General features: G+C 41.3%; 1 protein-coding gene across 5 annotated transcripts in view; it reads left to right on the top strand.

Moving 5' to 3' along the window:
• The first annotated feature begins 3 nt into the window (after positions 1-3).
• Positions 4-18,340, top strand: part of wdfy4 (WDFY family member 4) — a 54,330-nt gene continuing 35,993 nt past the window's right edge. Inside the window, exons 1-18 of one of the 5 annotated variants that reach the window (XM_061789234.1) lie at positions 10-139; positions 2,153-2,290; positions 3,246-3,503; positions 6,184-6,295; positions 8,117-8,226; positions 8,663-8,788; positions 8,883-9,072; positions 9,873-10,062; positions 10,251-10,411; positions 11,323-11,555; positions 11,631-11,770; positions 14,347-14,477; positions 14,665-14,766; positions 15,087-15,277; positions 16,405-17,096; positions 17,180-17,273; positions 17,344-17,558; positions 17,650-17,744. In XM_061789234.1, coding sequence (XP_061645218.1) covers positions 2,270-2,290; positions 3,246-3,503; positions 6,184-6,295; positions 8,117-8,226; positions 8,663-8,788; positions 8,883-9,072; positions 9,873-10,062; positions 10,251-10,411; positions 11,323-11,555; positions 11,631-11,770; positions 14,347-14,477; positions 14,665-14,766; positions 15,087-15,277; positions 16,405-17,096; positions 17,180-17,273; positions 17,344-17,558; positions 17,650-17,744 — 3,061 coding nt within the window. In that variant the 5' untranslated portion in view covers positions 10-139; positions 2,153-2,269. Of the gene's footprint in view, positions 220-1,936; positions 2,291-3,245; positions 3,504-6,183; positions 6,296-8,116; positions 8,227-8,662; positions 8,789-8,882; positions 9,073-9,872; positions 10,063-10,250; positions 10,412-11,322; positions 11,556-11,630; positions 11,771-14,346; positions 14,478-14,664; positions 14,767-15,086; positions 15,278-16,404; positions 17,097-17,179; positions 17,274-17,343; positions 17,559-17,649; positions 17,745-18,340 lie in introns of those variants that run through there. The other 4 variants (XM_061789235.1, XM_061789239.1, XM_061789237.1 and 1 more) reach the window with 4 other exon arrangements.

Raw genomic sequence — 18,340 nt, 5'->3', positions numbered from 1 at the left:
ACAGAAAAAGAAGCAGGTTGGCAGCAACCAGGCGTCTAGCGGCTATATAATACTGTACAATAGCGTGGGAGATGAGCCACTTTGCCATTGTTTTTACTCGTAGTTGAACCCAGGAGAAAGAAAGCGAGCACACATGCAGGTGACGTGTGACTCGTCCGGGGTGGTCTCCACTTCTCATTCTTCAAAATCAGCGTCCTCCGGCGATAAATGTTCAAAAATGTACTTGTTTTAACTTCTACTCTTCGTTTAATATGAAATTAACAGTAAGACCCAAGGACATAAAACTTTTTAAAAAACTTTTTGCAAGATTTATTGTGCGCTTTCGAAACATTTTTGTCTGATATGGTAGTAGTGGTAGTGTAGTATTTTCCCACCAGATGGCACTGTTTGTTAGGTTTGCAACGTTATTTTATCTTTTCACCGCAGGAATTCTACGGTTACCTCGTGGAATGGTTAAATACTATATGGTTAATACTATATGCTCTCATCTTGTAATCCTTTATATCTTGTTAGAGCTTGTTATCACTGCAATCGCTGCTCCTGAAAATGTCATCCATTGCTAAAACTCACAAATATAAGACGTAGCTTTCAATGTTGTTTATACAGCCCAGTCAGTAATACGACCCGCTGAGCATTTACATTATCAAGAGTCCTATAGTTTTGCTTTAATTCAGACATTTTTTCCCTCTGGAACTGGTTTATTGTTGTGGCTCAACCCTTCCAATTCTTCTTGCTGATGAGTGGTTTACATCTTGTATGCATCTTTGGCCTGTTTATTTCTTGTCTCGAAGTCTTCTTCGAACAGTGTATTGTGATACCTTCAACCCTGCCCCCTGGATGATGTCACTGACTGTTGTCTTCGGGTTTTTCGTCACAGCTCTCACAATGTGTCTGTCATCAATTGCTTTTGATACCCTTGGCTGACCTGTTTGATGTCTGTTGCTCCGTACACCAGTAGTTTCTTTCTTTTTCAGGACATTCCAAATTGTTGTATTGGCTATGCCCAATATTTGTGCAATAGCTCTGATGGATTTTCTCTCTTCTCTGAGATTCAAAATGGTTTCTCCCGTAGACAGCTCTCTGGTCTTTATGTTTGCTTAATAGCAAATCCAGTTTTCACAGGGGAAATCCAAAGCCAAAAACAATCACTAACATTAGATATGTTTAAGCAATCAATCTAAAAGGCAACACATGAGCAACAAGAAACACCCATCAGTCACATGTTCTAATACTTTTGCTCACTTGATACGTGGCTGGGTTCAAACAAAATGTGCTCTGTCCTGAGTTGTTTAACACATCTAGATGTAAATACCATGAAATAAAAGCTGGAATTTGGAACTTTTGTCTCATATTCATCTTTTGATCTGAAACCCAAATGTCTTCAGTACACAACAAAAACGAAGGAATTGACTTTGACATTCGAATAGTTTTGGAGGGGGCTCTAGATGTTTTTTTATTGTTGTTGTTATATCAGCCATCCATTTTCTATACCGCTTATTCTGTTCAGGGTTGCAGGTGAGCTGGAGCCTCTCCCAGCTAGGGCGAGATACACTCTGGACTGGTTGTCAGCCAATCGCAGGGCAAACAGATAGACAAACAGCCATTCACAATCACACCTAAAGGCGATTTAGTCTTCAATTAACCTAAAAAACATGTTTTGGGAATATGGGAGGAAGTCGAAGTACCTGGAGAAAAAACACACAAGCACAGAGAGACCATCCAAACACAACACAGGATGGCTGGAGCCTGGATTCTAATCCCCAACTTCAGAACTATGTGGCGGATATGCTAACCATTTGCACACTGTATCGCCTTTGTTGTAAATTCCCGTTCAAAATTATTTTTAATTGGAGACAGCACTTGCTTATTCATGGGTTGCTGTCATAGCGAGTCATATCATGGCAGCCAGGCCTGACAGGTCTATAAAAAGCCCAAGCGACTGAGCTGTCGTGGGAGGGCATCATCCATTTGGCCCAGCAATACTTTTTCACTTCTGCTTCTCTGGGGTAGTTAGAATGCACATGACCTGAGCCAGCTGATGCGAGTTACTCCGCTTGTTCAAAGTCCATTCTACTTGCTGTAGATTAGTGAGGGCGGGCTGTTTTACAGGAGGTTTCACACAGTGAAGTAAGCGTCAGTCATGTTTTAGCAGGTCTCTACTTGCCTTTGTTGCCTTTGTCTGACATGAGAACGTGGACGCAGTAGGAGCTCAGCTGGACTCCCGCAAGTCACTTTCACATTTCCTTGTTAAGAGCGTGGATAGTCACACATGGCTCTTACACAAACACAGGTAAGAACTTGTGTTGTACATTCTGTAATTGATTATGTTTAATTGAAATGGTGATAAGAAGTGTGCATTCCACACACACACACACACACACACAGAAACAAAAGCTTCTCACATGAGTGATGTTAAATAATCAGTGCTTTGGTGAGGAATGTGAGCTGTCTTTATCTAGTTCACTTCCACCACTTCCCGCTTTGTAAATCACAAGCCTATTAATAGAATACGCTCAGAATGTCGTTGCTGTATAAAATCAATGCTTTCAGTTACTTCTTGATCTTAAATGTAAGTTCGAATCCAAGACTTTCCTGCAATTCATTAGAAATCTGACTGCAAAAGTTGTCAGAGTGCTGTGTGATGGATACTTTAAAAAAAAAAAATAAATGTCACTATTACAGGCAACATATGAGAGGCCTCACTCATGGGGCACCCTTGGGTCCTACAGCATTTCATGTAAATTTACAGTATTTGCTAGTTAAATTGCTCTCTTTTGAGAATTGTGTGGAATTAATTGTCGATTAATCACGTCTTGACAAAAATTCTAACTATAATGGGAAGTGTAAATCCACTCAATGAAACACTTGCATTGAAACAGAAGTTTAAAAAATGGAGCATATCTTTGTTGGTCTCTGTTTATGTTAGTCTTGTGGGACTCCACTACCCTTAGATGATTTGCGGAGTTGTGTAATCAATGTTGCCGGTCATTTTGTGCTTCCAGTTATCCTAATTGGAATTCAGCGAGTCACCAATTCTATGCAGATGTGGGTGAATGACCAGTTTAGTGGCACATAACTGCTAGTGGTTTTGGACTTCAGTGTGATAAGGTTGTTTTTCAGCACAGACTGTATCTTATTTGGAAAATTGTGTTTGTCAAGTGAATGTAATTAAGTAGAGATAATTTTTCATAACGAGATGGGGAAGGCTGTGTATTTCTGAATGTTGTCTTTGTGTTCCCCTTCAGGATGACGGCATAAAAGGGGAGAGGGTCAACAAAGAAACAGGCGAGCTGAGTGCTTCAGGGGAGTTATCGGTCTCCATGCAGTTGGATGTAAAGAAAGCGGATGTCCCCTGTCAAGATCGTCTGCTCTCTGACTTGCTAAGTGAACAACTGCACGAACTTGAGATTCAACAATGCTCAAGTTTGGATCACAGAGGGGATGCGGCCCCTCCAGAGAAGCTGCATGAGTATCTTGTCAGAGTCCTTCCTCTCTACATACAGGTATTAACCAGACTTCCATATAGTCTCCTTTGCCTGTCAGCTAAATATTAATATGGAAAGTATATTAAGGAATCATTACTTGATAGGAACATTTCAAGTCTCGGTGGCTCTTTAAATCCTGTTCATAAGCATTGTTACAAAGGTTAAAATAACAAGATTCTGGAATCAGTCCAGATAACATCAGGTGACAGTCAGATGTTAGATATTGGTTTGCCTTTAGCCGATCCCATCACTCATCCCTTAAACTACGCGTTAAGAGTTCCCTGTATTTATCTCTACTATTTGCTCAATTGTCACATGGAATTCAAAAGCCTTGGGGGCTTTGCTTAGATGTAAGTGTGTGTGTAGATGTATACAGTGCTATTTTCACGATACCCAAATTTACTGGAAAAATTATGAGTTCAAACCATTATCGTGTGAGATGTCAGCAAATCTTGTGAGACTTCGGCTCAGTGAGCTTTTCAAGATTTACTCCATAAGTGTGTTTTCCTTTGTCCATTGTTTTTCTGTGTATGATTTCACCACAGAAGGGTACTAGTTATGACCAAAAAAGTTCGATGATTAAAACTTATTGTGACAAAGGAAAGTATCTGGCTGCTCAGTACAATATGACTGTCACATCCATCTGTCCATTTTTTGTACCACTTAACCTCACTCAGGTCAGCTGGAGTCTATCCCTGCTGACCTCTGGCTGAAGGCGGGCTGCACCCTGAACTGGTTGCCACCCAATTGCAGGGCACATATAGTCAAACAACCATTCACAACTACAGACACTTTAGAGTCAGGAGCATGTTTTTGGAATGTGGGAGGAAGCCGGAGAATGCGGAGAAAACCAATGCAAGCACAGGGAGAACATTCAAACTCAGCAAAGGAAGGCCGGAGTGCGGATTCAACCCCCAACCGCAGAACTGTGAGATGGATGTGCCAACCCTTCGCCCACAATGACCAAAACAATTTATTAAATTTCAAATTCCTCCACAAAATAATTTTACGAAGCAGAAACCAGTACACACACTGTTTTTATACACACACACTGTCATATATATATATATACACACACACACACACACACGCTTGCCTCGCTTCTGCTTCCTCTTTCGCCATTCATGGTGCGTCCACTGTGGGTGCGATGCAGGAGTGGGGGTCCGAGTTATTGTAGGCAGCCAGACCAGACTGCAGTTCCGTAGCTCCTCAATGAGAGTAGACTTTTAACTCCGTAAAAGTAGTTCTGCCTGTGTCGAGCAGCAACCTACGACTGTATCTGTATCAGAGCGGACTTGGTGCGTGAGAGATAACTGTTGCGATAAACCCGTATTTTAAGTAGGACTCCTGATATAGCGTTGTTCCGTTCGCAAACGTTTCGTTCAAAAGATCAAATCTTTTCAGTAAACGTAATGATCTGAATTAGTTTATGAAATGAGTTCGTTCTTTGAGCTCTGCCGCCGTTAGCCAGCCCACTCGGACCGGAAACAGAAGCGTTCGAGCCTGCTGGGACCGGAAACGGAAGTGTTCTGTGCAGTCTCGATGTGTCAATTGTGACGCGTAGCTGTTGCAGCGGAGATTTTCAATTTTCAAAATAAAACACATTGACACGCGAATTGCAACACAAAGGAAATTATATAAATTGGTCATTCTTACTCTGCGGCCCGGTAACAAATGCCTCATGGCCCGGTACCGGTCCGCGGACCTGTGGTTGGGGAGCACTGATTTAGGGGATGCCCAGTGGCATCATACATCATACATTGAACTTGTCTAAGACCATCTATTTCTAATCGTAGCAGTATTATCATAGTTACACTACTATATTATTATACTAATACCTCTAGTGGTAGCACTATGGGTACATGCATCTATCCCTCTATACCTTTGTAGTATCTCAATAAGTGAAGGCAGATGGCCACCCCACACTGAGTCTTGGTTCTGTTCACAGTTTCTTCCTGTACAATCGGACTTGTTCTTTCACCACGAAAGTGATTGCTCATATGTGGACCGCTTTAATAAAATCTAACGCGAAATTGAACGGATCAAGCCTTTGAAATCGGTCTGTATTAGTTTGCATAAGAGTGTGCCTTATATGTAAGCCTCATGACCAGCATTCAGGGATTTACATAAGAACAGCACACTCTGGGAAATATGATATCCTATTATGGAAGTGAAAGAGAACATAGTGCTCGCTGTTTAAATAGCACCTCCGAAGAAAGTACCTTTGTTTAGCTGCATCTTGTCAAGTGGGGGCAATGGAAACTTCCATCCATCCATTTTCTGAGCCGCTTCTCCTCACTAGGGTCGCGGGCGTGCTGGAGCCTATCCCAGCTGTCATCGGGCAGGAGGCAGGGTACACCCTGAACTGGTTGCCAGCCAATCGCAGGGCACATAGAAACAAACAACCATCCGCCCTCACATTCACACCTACGGGCAATTTAGAGTCTCCAATGCATGCATGTTTTTGGGATGTGGGAGGAAACTGGAGTGCCCGGAGAAAACCCACGCAGGCACGGGGAGAACATGCAAACTCCACACAGGCAGGGCCGGGGATTGAACCCGGGTCCTCAGAACTGTGAGGCTGACGCTCTAACCAGTCTTCCACTGTGCCGCGCAATGGAAACTTGAAACTTCAAATTAATGCCTTTATCTGTTGTGTGTGTAATCAATATAATTGACTCTCTTCTCTTGACGGCAGGTGTGTGAGGAAGGTGGAGGACTTGAGGGGCTGGACTTAAAGGGACTCGCAGCTCTCAGCGCTGACACTATCATCTATAACATCCACAACAGGCTTGCGGAAAGGCCTGCAGGTAAAGTCCCCTGGCTGGCACCCTCCTCCCCAAGCCCTTCCCACACGTGGGCCATCGTAGTTAAGTTGTGATTTTAGGGACTTTCTACCTCTCGCTTTACTTCTGCTTTTTATCTGTGCTGTCGTACTTATCCAAAAAGCTGTAGTGCCTTTTACTATTAAATGTCACTCATGCTCCTCAGAATGGAAAGTCATCGCATGTCCTTGCTTTATAGTTACAATGTATGGATAAAAGGATTATGACACACCTCTTACATAATCAAACAAGAGGATCGATCTTATTACACCTGTTAATGTGGTCCATAGGCAAGCATGCTAGGATGGGTTTGGTGTGGAACAACGTGACCTAAACTTCATCAAACACCCTTTAGGATGAATTACAACAGAAGTCCTTGCTCAGGTCCAAAATCAGTGACATCACGAATGCGCAGATTCCCACTTAAGAATCATGTAGACTAGCGCTTTGCAACCTTTTTAACAAACCTTTTCCAACTTTTGAAGTGCCACCTCGAAATACTTAGCTCTCCAAGTACCACCATGATGACTAACATTAAAATACATTAACGTAGTAGGCCTAAGCGTTCATCCCCAAAAAAAAAAAAAAATGAAGTGGCAAAGGTTTTGTTCCTAAAAAGTATACCAGTATTTATTATTGTAAGTCAATATAATATATAGTTTGAACATTAACACTGCCCTAAAATATAGGAAAAGAAAGTACTATGTACTTCATAATGATTAAAATCAAATATGTTGCATATACAAGTTAAATACAAATTGTACTTCAATAAATGTTTAAAAACAAATAGTTCTTCAAAATTAAATTCGAATGTATTGTACTGAACTTGGAAGTTCAATGCAACAGAATTGTACTTAACAAATGTGCTATACTTGAAAAGTAAAAAATATACTGTACATGAAAAGTAAAAAATGCACTGTGCTGCATTAAAAGAACGGTTTAAACAGGCTATATGAATATCTAGTAGCTTCATTAAAATTTCTTTGCTTGAATGTCATGTTTATAAAGCCATTAAAAAATGTTAAAATTATATTTGTATTTAATTCAGTGATTCTTTTGCTAACAACTACAGAGAGCTCACGGCCCACTAGTGGTGGTCGTGCCACACTTTAAGAATCATTGATGTAGACTATTTCTGGAAGAGTGAAAGCTGTTATAGCTAACTCGACATTTGCTTCTATTTTCACCTTAGTAAGTGTCCAAAACTGTTGTCCAGGTTGTGCAGGTTATTGTGTTATTGTCCGTCTGACCACTGTCTGTGTTTGACTGTTTTTTCTTTCCTTTTTTTGGAATAAATAACCAGTGACAGCTCAGCAATGCAATGCCATATCCATCTAATTTCCACAACAATAATACTGTTTTGCATTTTTATGCAACCTAATACATGCAATACTATTGAGTTTATATTTTTACTATTCGTTATCTTTTTCAGATAATGTATACTGTATCTTTAAAGTTTGTACTATTTGTATCTCCTGTACCCCTTATTTCTGCATTGTGGTTCACTTAAGAGAGAAATGTTTTTTTTCCCCCCAATTCTCTAGTTTTCTAATACATAACTGCTGAATTGACAACAAAGCTTCTGGAATCTTGAACCTGTTGCGAAAACATTTCTACTTTTTTAGGAAGTCCCAACATATTCCTCCTAGCTTTGTTTTTCTTTAAATGAGAGCTTTTTACCATAGCTCTTTCTTTTTTTAAGTTATTGCAAAAGCCATTCTCTTTCTTCTTTATTTGAAGGACTCCTCTGAAAGAATATGCTTTGTGTATTATTTTTATGTCACGTTGAATCTTTTGTGTTCTTAGAGGACGCTCGTGAGGAAGTTGTGCGATTCTTCCAGAGGGAACACAAGGAGACAGGCAGTCCAGGATGGCTGCTGCTGAAATCTCTGTTGCTGCTAACTGCTGACAGCTCGGTGAGTTTATTGAGTTCCTTGTTTGCGTACATCATCTGAGAGAGACGACTTCCTTATTCACGGAAGTTAAAATACAACCACCAGAGATTTATTTATGTGATAAAATTGCACAATCGAATACAATGCAAGTCAGGTTGTTTTTACACGACACAAAATGAAGCATTTGCAGAGTAGACATTTAAATGGAAACAAGGCATTAAAAAAGTGAAAACCACAGTGACAGTTTAGTTATTGTCCAATGCAAGAACTGGATTGAAAATTCATAGATTGTCCGGGTATACCTAATGAATTGTCCAGTCTGTGTACCTCGATATTCATTCTAGCAGCATCACACATATCTTCACCCTAATCAGATATAATTTATCAGTCGACAAATGCATACAATCAATAACAAAAAAAAAGTTTGGATTCCTTAACACTACATTTGTATTTGTAGGTGACATTATCATCTATAAATCCAGGACTTCCTGCTGTTCTTGTGAAATGTTTGTACCTGCTCGTGTGTATCCCACCAAAGGAGGACTTAACCATGAAAGAGAGCTTTCAGGAGCCTCTAACACAGGTGAACATGACTTTACTCCTCCCCCTGACATTAGTGTGTTTATGACTTTATACTACTCTTCATAATGCTCCTCAAATACTTCCATATTTTTTAGGTTCTCCTTCAACTATGTAGGTGGCCAGTCAATGTAGAGCGGCTGGTAGAGACCCAGGAGCTGCAGTGCCTTATCATCGGACTTACATCACTTTGGGACCAGACCTGCATCTCATGGAGGCATCAGGCCTCCCGGTTCCTTAAGGTGGTTTCTGCTGTAGCCACCAGGAACACTGTTCCAAACCTGCTCGGTGAGCCAACTACTGAAGTTACTTATGCTTCTATTTTACACTCAAAATAATTAAATACAGTGCCATGAAAAAGTATTTGCCTCCTTCTCAAATTCTTCTTCTTCTTGCATAGTTCTCTCACGTTGATGTTTAAGATCATCATGCAAATGTAACTATCAGACAAAGATAACCAAAGTAAACATAAAACACAGTTTTTGAATGATGTTTTTTATTTATTAAAGAAATAAAATATTAAAAACTACATGGTCCTGTATGAATAAGTAATTGCCCCCTAAACCTAAAGACCAGTTGGGCCACCCTCAGCAGCAACAACTGAAATCAAGCATTTTCTATAACTGGCAATGAGTCTTTCACATCTCTGAGGAGATATTTTGGCCCACTCTTCCTTGCAGAATTGTTTTAATTAAGCAATACTGGAGGGTTTTCGAGCCTGAACGGCCTTATTAAGGTCATGCCACACCATTTCAATTGGAGTCCAGACTTTGTCTAGGTCACACCAAAACCTTCATTTTGTGAATGTAAGCCATTCAGAAGTTGGCTTCCTGGTATGTTTTGGATCATTTTCCTGCTGCAGAACCAGTCGGCCCCCCCTTGACGCAGATGCCGTTATTTACATTTTTTTATATATTTTTTTTAAACAGATTTTCTTTTGGGTTTTATTGAATTCTGCAGGAGTACCAACAGAGTATCGTTACCGCTCAAATGAAGTGCTATATTGTAATAGTTGTATCAACATTTGTAACTGATTTGATTTTAAATGAATATTTTACAAATGAGAATCACACTGGCTTCCTCCTTAGGGAAGAACTGCGTTCGCATCTGCATCCAGAATCTGTTGCGCATCAACTCAGGGGTGTCTGGCCCGCTATTAGCTGAGGTGGCCGTGGCTGTGTTCAGCTTCATTCGAGACACATACCCTATCAATCCAGCCCTCTTCACCGAGTTTGACTCCCACAATGGCTATAAAGCCCTTGAGAACATTCTTAAACGGTGAGATGATTGATATATTTCAGCCCATGTAGAATTTATTTTAGCGGTGATCAATTCCACATTACCCGCAATAATGTGGAATTTCAAGGTGTGAAAAAAAATTACAATCTCATAAATTTATATCGTGATTTGCCCTTTGAGTTTTTCCATTCATTCTTTTTTTATAATTGCTTGTCATTCCATGAAAGTTGTGAAGGAGGCGTGCCAGAGGATCAGTTCCAGCCTGTGGAGGAGCTGCTGGCGCTCATTGCCTCATTCACCCTGCTTGGCAAAACGGAGCTCAAAGTGGTTCTTTGTGTCAGCCACCCTCAGCCTCCAGGCTTTAAATTTGAGCCGCCCCTCAACAAAGGTAAGGCACAATGTAACGTCCTGCTTTGTCACCTTCCTACTCACATGCTCAAGTCCATCATTTCATTTGACTTGGAATAGGGCGTCTGCTCACTTGATTCCTCTTTTATACCGTTGCAACTGCTCGCCTTAACGCTCCACTGCCCCCACCTGTACTCCACTGTGGCATGCCATGTGCCTCGGCTTAACAGGAAGCTGAGGTGATTATGTCTGGGATGATGAAGTGGCACCTTCCCTTATAACAGTGTTAGGATGCCCCACATCTATTCACCACTGGCCTACAACAAGCGGCCATCTATCATGGGTCCACACACACCCCCAGAGCCAAGACTCACAAATGTGACACACGCACACACACACCTACACACACACACCTGCACACACACACAGCCATCCATCACATGAAGGAGAAGCTCTCTTTCCAGCACAGGGATCATGGAGTCTCCTCTTGATCTTATTTGGTTGTGATCCAATTTAACTTAAGCGTGAACATGAATCCTATTACTAAGCAGCTCTATATTTATCCACAACACACTCCAGTGTGTTTTCTGGCTAAATCTGATACCTTCCATGCTCATATTTTGACAAGGTTGCAAACATCAAGGCAGATTATGCTCTTTTTCATTTGTATTCATACTGTATTTGTTATGGTGTTTGTTTTCAATCTATCCATATATGTGCAACTTGATTTGTTTGCAATATTGAGCGTCTGCTTGATGTCAACCGTTCGTTGTAACATATTGGTTGTGCTTTCTCTATTAATTTGACCTTGCCAGAGAAAATCTTACAGAAAGATTTTATTAATCAAATCTTTTGACTATATTAACCTTGCGCAGTTCCTCATTGAAATATATATGACATAACCAGTACTGATGCATTTTTTTAATGTCAATTCTTAACTTTTTGTTTCAGGTTCATCAGTAAAGAACTTGCCTGCCTTCCGTCTGCTGGAGGCCTCCTTGCTGCAATCGGAGGATTCACTGCTGTGCTGCCAGATCCTAAGAACGCTTCAGATGATTTGGGAGAGAGACAAATCCAATTTCTTCCTCCTGGAGTGGACCGCCCAGACGATGGCCCAATTAGCCGCATGCGTGTGCCGCAAACCAGCAGCGGTCCAAACTATGTTCTTTTCAATGCTTGAGATGGTAAGTCCTTTCACATAGTTCTTCTGTATGTGTGATTTCTCCGCCAGTACTGAGCCAATGCTGGGTCTCCTCCAGGTAATCTTCAAGATAAACTACATCCCCCATGAGGCACTACGCATAGTGCTGGGCATCCTGAAGCAGAGCTTCTCAGGTTCACTGGCTGTTGGAGTGGTGGGAACTGAATTTGGAGTGGCAACTCTTACAAGTTTTCACAGGTAAGCAGCGCTACTTTGGAAAATACACTATAAAGACAAATATATTGGGACAAACATGAGTTGGAAAATGTATGTTTCATATATACCACATATTACTTTTATTAGTTTTATACAACCTTCACATGTATTATTGTTCCATAGCTCTTAGTCAGCACAGTACTTGTGTGTCGCAGCCATGTTGTGACTACTTGCTTTTTTTCTCAGTCTCTGCATGTACCCATTCCGATAAAGATAAATTTGAGTGCAGCTGGACAAAGATAATTGTTTTCTTTCCTTCTCTGACTCTCTAACTCTATATAAAGAAAGTTTTTCTTTGCTTGCGCTTCAGTAAGGGCTAACAACTCGTGACGACTTGTACCTTTTCCTCTCTTTGCAAAGATTTCTTCTTTTTTATAATACAAACCCACAAAGACAACATTGCTTCCTTACTTATTCTGTCAGAAAAATATTTGCCAAAACCCATGTTCATCAAGCAAGGGTCACTGGAACTCTTAATCCCGTTAAATTTGACTTCTTCGTCTTACAAAGACTCTTTGGACAATTGCCTACTAAAAGTATACGAACATTGTGGTGAGCCAGAAGGTTCCAATCTACATTCATTAATGCATTTTCCACACCGCTTATCCTCACTTGGATCCTGGGCGTGCTGGAGCCTATCCCAGCTGACTCTGGGCGAAAGCCGGGGTACACCCTGGACTGTCACCAGCCAATCGCAGGGCGCATATAAACAAACAACCATTCGCACTCACTTTCACACCTACGGGCAATTTAGAGTCTTCACTTAACCTACAATGCATGTTTTTGGAATGTGTGAGGAAACCGGAGTACCCGGAGAAAACCCACGCTGGCATGGGGAGAACATGCAAACTCTACACAGGCGAGGCCGGATTTGAACCCGCATCCTTAGAACTTTGAGGCAGATGTGCTTACCAGTCGTTCACACTGCCGCCGACTTCAATCTTGAAGTAAAAAAATAAGTATTTTCAGGAGTTACCAATGCTGTTAAACACAGCTGTGGCATGAACCTGAGAGAGTATTTTGTGGTGGTCTAATACATCTGTTAAACAACTTGATTTATGCTAGTTGGAAAATATACTTAAGCTATGATGATCCCACTCCTGTAATGCCACTTAATCTTCTTAAAAATTGAGTTACATCATCAATTGTTAATGTGGTTATTGAGAACTTTGTGCATTCACCGGCCACAACATTAAGTAAACCTCCACAACTAATCATACTGTATACAGGAAACCACCGCTATATGGCGATTCTTGCTTTGCGGTCCTGCTGTATCGCTGAATTTTTTTGTAAGTGTTAATACAGTTGTTACTCTATTTGTGTGAATGTTGAAAGCATTTACACGCAATTTCTCCAGAAATTGCACAGTCTAGTTTTTAATACTGTTTGTACAATATTTTTGTGTTCTTCATTGCTCTAGATCTCTCAATATATTGAAGGTGTTTCGGGTATAAATCTGTAGCAATTATGTATGAAATAAGAATTGTAATTAATTTAGGATTGCGTTACTTCCCATTTGGGATGCGCTCGTAACTTTCCTGCCGGTTGACCTGGTGGCGAGCTGAGCTCTGGCCCTCAGAGGCTTGCGGGATTTTAGCAAATGGCTGCAATATAACAGAGTGAAAAATTTAAGGGGGTCTGAATACTTTCCGTACCCACTGTATATGGCGCACGTATGCTCACATTATATACAGTATAGCGTTACTATTGTACCAGATGCAGTCATTGAAAATGTTGACAAAGCAGCATTTAAATAAAGGCTTCAGAGTTTTAAAAAGTAGTCCAAATCTTGAATCAAATCAGGTTGCTTTGATCTACTTATTAATGTTGCTATACTTTGCACCTTTTCTTAACCAAACGGAAACTTCATTGGCATTCTATTGCCTGTTGTTCTACATTACAATGTCAATGTTCATTAATCTTAGAATTAGAATTATAGGTAAACTGTTCTTAAAAAGGATGTACTAGCATTTTAATGCTCTAATATCGTATTATCAGTGGCATAAAAAACATCAACCATTCCATCGTTTGTCGTGATAGTTTGGGGAAAATATATCGTCTTAAAAAATTTGCTATCGTGACAGTCCTAAACACATATAATATATTGAGAGAGCGCAAGAGCAATGGAAGACACAAAAATATTGTACAAACAGTATGAAAAATAAAGTAACAACTGTAAAGCAAGTACCGTGATATAGCGAAGGATAACTGTATCTGTATTCCTTGATGATAACTTGCAAGGACTCATCGGTACTCATCCATGACATGTGCATCCAAAAGTTCTTATAATATAGAGCCCATTTCAACCACTCCAAGAGGTCATATATTTGCTTGAACTGACCTTCAAAATGTTGTAAAAAGTCTTGCATTTGGCTTCCTTAAACCTGTAGCTACCCTGTGTTAGAGGCTGCAGTGGTTTATGGTTGTGGTTGTAGTAGTGGTTTGCATACTATGAAGCCGTGCAGTTCTAAACTACTGCAAATTACAACAACAGTAATAATGAAACCGTAGCTATCTTTGAGAATGGAGACATAATGAGATGTTGGTCTCGTTTGTAGGATGACGGTGCACAGTGGCCTGCTCACAGAGGTGCTGAGTGACTGGGGCCTCTTGGAGTTGCTGCTCGGGGAACTTCGCAGGAGAGCAAAGATCATCCGGAAGGCTGGAGTTGTCTCCTCTCCACAATTATGTAGGAGACAACATATGTGACTCACCCCCTGGTGTCATTTGAGTACACTTTATAGCCAGCAGTGCATGGTTGTGGATTGAGCAACATGTACAACAATGATTCACTGCATGTGTCATTTTAACATACAATTAGGAACTCTTTTTGTACTGTATGTCGACTCTGAAGCACTTGGTCTTGTGTTCCTTAGATGCAGAGCACCAGCCACGCGTAGAGGATGGCGACAAGTTACTCACTACTCGTATGCTGCAAGTTGTGTCTGGCCTTACTCTGCGCTCAATCAAACACACAGGTAGAAAATGTTCCACTCGACTCTTTAAACATCACCTTATTTATTTGATTCAATTTTGATAGAAAAGCCCATTTGAATAAATGCATTACAAAATGGCTAACAGCATTTGTTAACCATGATTGGTTTGATCAATTATTCAGTCATTTATTACTGCACAAGTCATTTGTGACAATTTAATCATTAGGATTTACAGATTTAAAGTTTACATTTACTAATTCACATACAGCGAAAGTGTCATAGCCAAACGTCTTATGGATTGCTAAAACACACATTGGTCATTCAGTACTCTTTTAACTCAGTTATTTACTTTCATGTTTCAGTTTCAGTGCGAGAGCTTGGTATGGTTCCTTACATTAAGATCTTCTTGGATGAAGCTCAGTATCGAGGTCCCACTCTGTGCATTTTGGAGCATCTTGCCGAGCTGAACCCTGAGGAGTTCATGAGTACTGCCATAGGAGCACTCTGCTCTTCCACACAACATGAGCTGACTTTGAAGCGGGACATCTTACAGGTACTCGCTCCCAACATGCACCCAAATGAGACACCGATCCTTGCATGATCTCAGCTTGTAGTCCTCATCTCACATCAAATCATAACAAATTGTAATGCACTTGAAATATAATTAGCAAGTGAATTTATTTTCTTTACATGCGGGACGCTGATTAGATTATTGACAAAGCAGATTGATTTGCTAAACCAGGTTTAGCTGTTAACTCTGGACCGATTTGATTAGCCCAGCAGCATTGTGCGGTGCTGCTATCCGATCGGTGAATGGGCCTGAGATCTGATTAGGCTTAACAAGGTTACACACGGCGGCACGGTGAACGACTGGTTAGAGTGTCTGCCTCACAGTTCTGAGGACCGGGGTTCAATCCCCAGGCCCGCCTGTGTTGAGTTTGCATGTTCTCCATGTGCCTGCGTGGGTTTTCTCCAGGCACTCCGGTTTCCTCCCACATCCCAAAAACATGCATGGTAGGTTAATTGAAGACTCTAAATTGCCTGTAGGTGTGAATGTGAGTGCGAATGGTTGTTTATGTGTGCCCTGCGATTGGCTAGCAACCAGTTCAGGGTGTACCCCGCCTCCTGCCCGATGATAGCTGGGATAGGCTAGAACACTCCTGTGACCCTTGTGAGGATAAACAGCTCAGAAAATGGATGGATGGATGGATGGAGGTTGCAGACCTACTGTATGAGTCAGATTTTTATAGATGGCAATGAGAGGCGCTCTTACTTGCAGATATTGTGTGTGTGTGTGTCGGCTGGTGTGTGATTCTTGTGCTGTTTGTGCTAACGTGGTTAAAGCAGGTGGCAATCAGATTGGCTCTGACCCGTGCTGCCAAGTGTTCAGAGCCATTGTGATTACTCCGGTTTCACTTAATCGCATTTGCCCCTGCGTTGTGCCTCACACTTTACCTACCTGATGGATTAGCTCACCAAATTAAATTAAGATAATCTGATTTAGTTGACCTCCAAAAACTATTACCAGAAATGATTTATGATATATCTATATGTTTCATCTATTTTTCATCGCAATGTTTTAATTGACTGCAGCTCGTTTTGAAAACTTTCTGTCTACCAAACTATTTATCCAACTGCTCACCAGCTCTTTTTGTCAAATGTCTCTTTCCTGGACGTCAGTCTATGTTGAAGGTGCTGGAGAGTCCAAATAGCTTCGACGCTTTCCGACGGGCTGGCGGCTTCACTGGACTGCTCTCACTCGTGCTCGACATGGAAGGTGCTCTGGCCGACCCTCCACGGGGAGAAGTGTGGCGGTCTGTCGGTCATCAACAGTTGCTCGACCTCCTCCTTCTCGCCCTCCACATCTTGTTCTCCGCTGTGCATCTGCACGCGGTGAATGCACACTTTTTTCAGACTGGTGGCTTTTACGAGAAGATGGCTGAGGCTCTCCTCCAGCTGGGCTGCTTCCACTCTGAGAGGAGCAGGTGGGAGCCAGACGAGGGATGCTTTATCAATACTGTAGAAGACCACCAGCTTCTTGGAAGAAGCTTCCATCAGTTTGTTGAGTTAGCAGAAGAGGCGCCTGCATGTCACTCCTCCCCATCTGTCAAACTTTCTGTCACTCTTCAGATTTGCATTAGGCTCCTTTCCTATCTTGATCACTTTGCTACAGGCCTCCACTCCCCTCTCGATTTTAGCTTTGGCCTAGAACCTGAGAATGGGTGTGAAGGAGACCGAAAGAAACTAACTGGAACAGTACGGCATGAAGGGATGCATTCAATGTCACCTCCTGCCCACGTAGGGCCAGTGCAGCAGGAGACTTGTAGAACCACAGGAACCAACATCTCCACAGTTTTAGAGTCCCAGTCGAGGTGGTGCTTTTCACTCACGTCATACACAAGTTGTTGCAGGAAGATTTAACATGCGTTAACAAGATTTTCTCTTTGACGTACAGTAGGTTCACTTGTGATCATGTTATTCTTCACCCTGGAGCTATTCGAGTCATCATGACTCTCCTTCCATTCATCTTTACACCTGAGGACATACAGGTATTTTTTCAACCATGATGTCAACAAGGCCATGCAACATCTCTACTTAATTCCGCTCCTTCTTTCTCAGCTTTCAATGGAGGTCCAGCTTGCAGTGGCGAACCACATTCAGTCAACGGTTGAATCTGAACGAAATCGTCAGATCATGTGTGAGGGGGGGCTTCTCTCCACACTCCTGACCGACTGTCGCAGTATGCTGCTCACTCCAAATGACCCATTACATCTAACTGTTACACGGATCCTGGAAAGGCTCTCCTCCCAAGCCATTACAACTTCAGACTTCAGGTTAAATACGTCTTGTCTGAAATAATCCTTTCAATATTTCCCTACATTTGAGCAAAAAATATTTGATCACTTTTTTTTCTGTCTTTTTCAGAAAATTTCTGTGTTTAGCAGACCCTCTTATGTGCTTGGCAGACAAGACTGGAGTGCCATCAAAACCACAATGCCCCACAACAGGAGAAGCAGCTGGTACTGTACTTTTGAGAACATGCGACTCTATTTGCTTTATATTCAACATACAGTATATAGCATTTCCTCAAATAGTATTAGTCCCTATAATAATAATAATAATAATAATAATAATAATAAACGCCATGCCCCAATTATTCGCCGAGTGGGGTCATCCAATGAAATACATAAACACCTCCCTTTTCCATGATGAAAAAAGCTTAGGCTCAGGTATTTCAGATAATAAGCTTTAATGTTCACACACAGACATTTGTTAACTGCTGATCCCAGTTTAACTGCTTTGCTAACCAAAAACAGCAGCACTGAAGTACATAAACAGTTTTTCAGATGACTGTGTGTTGAGCTGTTGTAAACGAGTTACATAAGCAGTCTCAAATATGATCTTGCATTATGAGGAGATGCCATCTTTAAAGGCAGTTAGTATTTTCATAGACTGTAGAATGTAGTCACTCCACAGTGTTGTGTATGTCCATTTTTTAGTTTCTGGTGAGCTAAGTGATTTAGTTTTGTTCTGCCCAGTGTGCCTCAGTTCTTGCAGTTTCTCTACATTTCTCCATAACAGTCCTATTTTTTAATTTAGTTTTGGATTTCACTGT

The sequence above is a fragment of the Phyllopteryx taeniolatus genome, chromosome 11 (assembly GCF_024500385.1).
Source record: "Phyllopteryx taeniolatus isolate TA_2022b chromosome 11, UOR_Ptae_1.2, whole genome shotgun sequence".
Lineage (NCBI taxonomy): Eukaryota > Metazoa > Chordata > Actinopteri > Syngnathiformes > Syngnathidae > Phyllopteryx > Phyllopteryx taeniolatus.
The sequence above is the reverse complement of the archived record's forward strand: the minus strand, read 5'-3'. Positions and strand labels throughout refer to the sequence as shown.